Source organism: Grammomys surdaster, unplaced genomic scaffold, assembly GCF_004785775.1.
Source record: "Grammomys surdaster isolate TR1022 unplaced genomic scaffold, NIH_TR_1.0 130, whole genome shotgun sequence".
Lineage (NCBI taxonomy): Eukaryota > Metazoa > Chordata > Mammalia > Rodentia > Muridae > Grammomys > Grammomys surdaster.
The window spans coordinates 1,507,785-1,514,724 of NW_021604588.1; the positions used below are offsets into that span (position 1 = coordinate 1,507,785).

The following is a 6,940-nucleotide window of genomic DNA, read 5'->3' on the forward strand; positions in this document are numbered from 1 at the left end:
CCTTCCTTCCTTCCTTCCTTCCTTCCTTCCTTCCTTCCTTCCTTCCTGCCTGCCTGCCAGAAATGTGTGTGGGTGTTTTGCCTGCAATGTACAACTGCTGCAGTGGTTACAGATGTTGGAAGAGTTCATCAGATTGCCTGACCTTAGGTTTGCAGACTGCTGTGAGCTGCCATGTGGGTGCTGAGATTTGAACAGGGTCCTCTAGAAGAGCAGTCAGTACTCTTAAATCTGAGCCATCTCTCTAGCCCCCTAGGTGAGGGGCTGGATCATACATAAGAGTTGCAGTATATATATAAGGGTAACCTGGAGCTCACTATGGAGCCTCGGTTGGTTTAGAACTCATGATCCTTAACCTCCTGAATGCTGGCATTTCAGGCAGGAAACACCACACTCAGCAAAGCATATTAGCTTGTTCCTGTTTTCTTACACCCACGGGGATAAAAATCCAGAGTCTTGTGCATGGTGGGCAAGTGCTCCACCATGAAGCTGTCCCAGCCCTCAGAATACTTTAAGGCACATATCCTCTCACAGTAAAATATGAGCACTAAAACTGAGTGAACAAAGCCTTCCCAGGGTGGCCTTTCCTTACTTCTCCAGTCTCTCCGGACTCCAGCAGTACCTATCATGTGTACCTTTTAGGATGTGCCCACTTGTTTTTTCTCTTCGCCATTCACTCTTCTCTTCCACATATGCTTGTTTCTCAAAAGCCTCTTACCCACTGTCTAAACCATTTAACTGCTATAACTTGACTTTTTAAACTAGTATAATATATATTCTACTAATGCTATCTGGTCCCTTGTATATTTTTTACTGGATGTATAATAGTCTATTACCTGAATAGAACCATAATTTCCTGAGATATTTCACTCATTTTTGGAATTCAAAATTATTTCCAATGTTTCATGAATATAAATGGATGTTATGATAAACACAAAGTTTGCTATAATAAATATACTTAGCACAATAGAGATTTTTGGTATGACATATTTTATCAAGCTAACTGTTTAGACACAGGGTGGTGGAGTTAAAGATTACAGGTATTTTTGCTTTCTAAAACACTGCCTTGTTTTCCAAGGATCTACACTTAACTCTCTGCTCCTGCTGTAGTGCCAAGCCCTGCACTTGCTGCTGCGCCTGGCGCAGGTTAACAATACACACTTCATCATTTACTGTGTACTTGTCATGTGTAACACTTTTATGTCCATAAAAAAAACCAACAGTATTTTTACTTGTATAATTTATTGTTACTTAAAAGATCACTTCTACTTAAAATCTTTCCTTATCTGTTATCAAATAAAGCAGAATATATCTAAGTTTTAAAAGTTCTTACCTGTGTAGTGGATGTGGCTTGATTTTGGGTTTTTCAGAGATGGAGGAGAGAGTTTTAATCTGAAGTTTGGATGTTGGGGATACGTCCAAATCTTGGCTGAGCTCACCTTCAGTTTTCTTAATGAACTCATCATACGTCTAAATTTGGAAAAGTTTGAGAAGTTATTATGCAGAACGTTCTAAAAGGTATTTTAAATCATAAGAATATTTAAAAGTTTTGAATAGCATAATTTAAATATTTAACTAGTAAAAAGACAGAATATAAAGATTCCCTCCTTGCTCCCTGTCATATCTTCACCTCTGTAGAAAATGAAGCAAGAAATTATAATTTCAATAAAAAAATTATGAATAATAATCACCCAGGCATGCTGAAATCTTTAACTTGTTGTATGCTATTTTCTACAGTATACACTATTATTTTATGGCTTTGGGGGGGGGGGGCCGCATGGGGGATTGAGGTTAGTAGCTTTAGCTGATCTGGAAGAGTCCCACCTGCCTCTGCCTCCTCCTAGTGCTGGGACGTTATGTTGTTTTGTTTCTGAGTTTCACTGGCTGTAAACTTCTTAAGAAATAGTACTTGGGGGAGATTGAGTATCATCAATCAGAAGGTCGGAATCACTAACACTGCTGCCTGGTTATTAAAATGTCCACTCTTTACTAACAGCCAGAGCTTCAATACTTTGTAGCTATTACTAGTAATACATTTACGATGGACCCTCTATTACATGTCTCTTCCATTTGGAGGGTAAACTCACTTGTGTAAGTCTACTAGATACAGTAGCTGAAAATAAAAGCTCAGCACTTTTTATTCAGGCTGTAGCTATGTCTGGCCTAAACTAGATTGTCAATAAATCTTTATAGAATGAAAGAATGATGGATGGATCCTTGCTAATTGTCGCAAATTTTTAATGTCTGGGCTAAAATCCCTACTAGACTGGTAGATAACTCTTATCTTCCATATTATCTTCATCAGAATTATCAATATTTTGACAAATTCTAGTATTAATCACTAACTAAATATATATAGCACGCTGGCCCATCTAGATAGGTCTATATAGAAGGTATAGCTACTCAGATCTGAAAGCAATACTGATCTAATTTTAGTTTATTTATTAAATCTGTGACCAATAAAGTCCAATAGATCTTCTTTCATATAAATTGCCATGTATATTTATTTCTCTATGACATAATATGATTTCAAAACTTAAAACACATAATTCTCATTTTTATTCAGCCGTTCAGCCAGATGCTGAATGACATGGATCATATGGTACTTTTTCTAGAGATTTTCCATCAATGGAATATTTTAAAAATTTTTCTAACATTTTTTTGAGACAGGATTTGGTATGTGGCACAGGCTAGGCTCAAACTTGAGATCTTCCTGCCTCAAATTTCTGAATACTAGGACTAAAAACAATGAGCATTTTTCAGCAATACTGTTTATTCTTAATTTATTTCCAGTATTACTTTAATGGCTTAGAGTTGCACCTCCGACGAGATAAAGTGTAGGAGTCATTGTGTCCCTGGACGCCACCTCCACCTCTGAACTCCCCCTGCTCCCCCAAGAGCTCCCAGCACAGCCGCCATGTCTCTGCTGCTGCTTATTCTGACTTCCCTGTAGTGAGGGTTGCACTATATAGCTCAGAATGATCTAGAGCTCACTATGTGGGTCAGGTTGGATTTGAACTCTCATTTCTATTTCAGACTTCTAAGCTGATTATAGGCATGTGTGGCTATCTTAGGGCTGGCTATTTATTATAACTACTCTTCTGACTTCAAAACACTAGTTACCATGCCTGTCACCATATGATGTACCCATGCAAATGGTTATTATTTCCACATTTAATAAAAGACCTATTTTCATGAACAAACATAGAATTTGGAATTAGAAATAAATAAAAATCCTGCCTTCATCATTTATGGGCTGTGTGTCACTGGATCCTTAATCTTATTGAAACTCAGTTTCCTTATCTGTGAAACAGTGGTAATACTCATACTTTTCACTGCTATGAGGATTAAATGAAAATGCATTCAATTATCTGAGTTCCTGTCATATAAAAATAGCCATTTTAGTTTCGTAAGAAAATTAGTCAATGGGTAAAAAGTAAAAGGACAGACAATTTGGTTCAACACAGCAATGCACTTTCTCACACTTGGTAAACTTGAAGGCCTAACAATTTCAAATGGCAGAAGCTGGACAGCTTTCTCTGGTGGTGATGTGAGAACAGACTGTCATAACAGCAGGAGTTCCGATGGATTTGATGAATACCACGACTTAGGACAACTAGGCTAGGGCACCAGAGACAGGCTGTAGGGAGGCTGAGGGAAGGAAAGAATGGAAATAAAAGAAAGGTAAAAGAGGCATGGAAAAAGGGGAAGAGGGAAAGGGAGACAGACAGACAGACAGACAGACAGACACAGAGATGAGATATGTAGAAAATTCAGCCAGAGGCAGTAATAACTAAGAGACTCTGCAGATAATACAGATAAGGGGCCTGAGAACTTGAGCCAGGGCCCTAGACGAACGGAAATGGGAGTGGAAGAGAACAAAGTGGACCGTGGTAGAAGAGCAACCAGGGAACCAGCCCATAGGAGGAGACAGAAAGAGGACATCAGCAAAACCAGACAGTGTCAGGCAGACTATGGAATGCTGTAGAGCTTAGGAGGGAAGCAACCTGCAGCCAGAATTAGGAGCTGCCCTAAATTCAAATTAGCCCAAGGGTTGTGTGGCCTCCTTGCTAGAACAGAAGGGCAACAACAATCTTGATCCATCCATCTTAATGTTTTTTAAGAGATTACAGATAATCTTTATCATTACCATAATCTTTTCAAGACATAGATTTCTCTGTATAGCTCTGGCTGTTCTGGGACTCGCTCTGTAGACCAGACTGGACTTGAACTCACAGAGATCCACCTGTTTCTGCCTCCGGAGTGCTGGGATTAAAGGCGTACATCACCACTGCCTGGCCAATACGATCATCAGATATTTTTTTACTTTAATATTTAGTATTTAGTGTAATACTTTAGATATCTTCGGATTTGTTTTTAAAGATGATAAAATGTGACACTATATATAACTACTTTACTAGCAGTAAATGCCCGAGCTTCTCTTACGAACAAACCTTGGCCGCCAACCCGTCTGCCCGCCTCACCTCCAGCTGTCTGAGCAGACTGGCTTCTTGTGCTTTTAGTCTTTCCTTTTGTCTTTTTCTCTGCTCCTTCTTCAGCTGCTCCACAACTGACTTTCTCTTGCGCAGCTCATCCTTCAGAGCTCGGATCCTCCCTTCAATGTCGCTCTGGTCAGATGTAGTTTCTGAAAGAAAAAAAACTAACTCAGTAACTAATAAAGAAAGCCTACAATGCTTTCAGTTAATATTTAAAATTTAAAAATTTGAGCTTCTGAAAAACGTTATTAATAAAATGCATGCTTGCTTTCCCAAGGATCTTCCTTTCGCTTCAGTCTTCCTAATTATCTTTCTAATTTCTAATGGTACTATTCGTTTGTTTTTATTTATAATTATTGTAAAAATGAGTATGTGTGTGTATGATGTGTGTGCATGAGTGTGGATATATGTGTGGAGGCCAGGGGACAACTTTTGGGAGTTGACTCTCTCCTACTGTAAGTTCCGGGGTGAACTCAGGTTGTCAGGCTTGTGAAGCAAGGATTCTTAACTACTGAGAAATCCTGTCAGCTCACTAGTTGAAGTGTAAGTAGATTTTGAAAAACCCTATCTTAGCAAGATACATAGTTAAAGTTTACATTTTTATGTTAGAAAAATTTGTACTTTCTGTAAAAGATTATTTCTAGTAGCAAGATGTTCATATAACTGTATAACTGTCCTTCTTAGATATTAATATTAATACATGCTGTTATATTTTTAAAGTGAAATTAGGAAAAAATAAAATTTACATTTTTGAACTGTGAATCATTAACTGAAGTCTTATCATCACATAAAATAAAGAAAAATATGCCCTACTGTTTCTTTAAAAGGTTTAAAAATTACTAAAGTAAAACTGATTAAAATTTCTTTCTCCCCAGTATTTTATTTCTGCACATGAGAGGCCTAGCTATGGTCGCATCCCAGGAATACTCTGCATTACAACCTGTCATACAGAGCTTATGGAGACAAACAGGTGTTCAAAGCCACTGCTTATAGTGAGGATTCCCACACTCTTAGAATCACACACTGGTGGCATTTCTATACACCTCAGTACTCTCACACTGGAAACCTCAGACTCAGATGTGTGTTGTTTCATCTTGAAACAAGGTTATCTCAGATTAAATTACCTAAGAAACCATCGATCGAAATGCAATAAGAGTACTATCTCTTTAAAATGGTGTGATCCTAATATCTGGGCTACAAAGAAAAGCCGAGTTCCCATGATCTCTCAGCACTGACTTAACATATACTAAAACAAGCAGTGACAGGAGGAGGGCATCTGAGCATCTTTTTTACGTGCTTCCTCTTGTGGAAAAATAAGTGGCTTTAGGTTGAAAGCTCTAAGCACTTCAGGCTTTATGTTCATTTGCTGCAGTCTGTGTTAAAGGAATCATCTTTCCTAATATCCACTTCTCTGGCCTGATGAGTTATATGTTTCTAAGCCAAGAGTGGTGGCACATGCCTGTAATTCCATCCCTGGGGAGGTACAAGGAGGCCAGCCTGACCTACATGAGATCTGTCTCGAAAAACTAAGAGTTAAGCCAGGTGTAGTGGTGTACACCTTTAATCCCAGCACTCAGGAGGCAAAAGCAGACTGGTCTCTATGAGTTTGAGTCCAGACTGAACCATAGAGTGAGTTCTAGGACAACCAGAGCTACATAGTGAGACCCTGACTTGAAAACAAAACAACAACAAACAAAACCCCCAAGAGTTATTTATGTGCCTTTTGAAACTTGAGATGTTACCTTGTTAAGTGTAGGAGACCACATGTAAACTTTGCCTTCTGCATGATTTTTAATCAATGTATTTTTAAAACTGAATGTCAGCTATGATCCTATAATAAAATTATTTTTACAATCTATGGTTATGAAGAATTAATAGCAGTTGATGAAAAACTTGGAGTTTTTAGATGAAAGAATTGGAAAAGATTTTTATTTTCAACTACTGAAATAACTAAAAGCAAACAACTGAAAGATGGTCCTGGTGACAGTGAATGATCTCCTCAGTCTAGGACTGTGTACAGTCCTCAGCACTCTCACTGTACTCTCACAGAAGCCGACGAGGCATGGTCGGAAGTCCAGCAACTCTCTGGGTGCATATTATTCTTATGGACTGCTCTGCCATAAATACTTTTTGAAGGGCTGGAGAGATGGCTCAGTGGTTAAGAGCACTGACTGCTCTTCCAGAGGTCCTGAGTTCAAATCCCAGCAACCACATGGTGGCTCACAACCATCGGTAATGAGATTGGATGCCCTCTTCTGGTGTGTCTGAAGACAGCGATAGTGTACTCATAAATAAAATAAATAAATAAATCTTTAAAAAAAAATACTTTTTGAAAAGAGGATATGGGGAACGGTGGGCACGCATGGAGGTGAGCAGAGTCTGGGGAGCGGTGGGCACGCATGGAGGTGAGCAGAGTCTGGGGAAGCGGTGGGCACGCGTGGAGGTGA

General features: G+C 38.9%; 1 protein-coding gene across 4 annotated transcripts in view; it reads right to left on the bottom strand.

The window, feature by feature from the left end:
• Cep350 (centrosomal protein 350) overlaps positions 1-6,940 on the bottom strand; it is a 137,301-nt gene that overhangs the window by 26,951 nt on the left and 103,410 nt on the right. For all 4 annotated transcript variants that reach the window (XM_028758394.1, XM_028758401.1, XM_028758385.1 and 1 more), the window contains 2 exons: positions 4,482-4,642; positions 1,331-1,467 (listed from right to left, as the gene is read on the bottom strand). In XM_028758394.1, the coding sequence (XP_028614227.1) occupies positions 1,331-1,467; positions 4,482-4,642 (298 nt within the window). The remainder of the gene's footprint in view (positions 1-1,330; positions 1,468-4,481; positions 4,643-6,940) is intronic.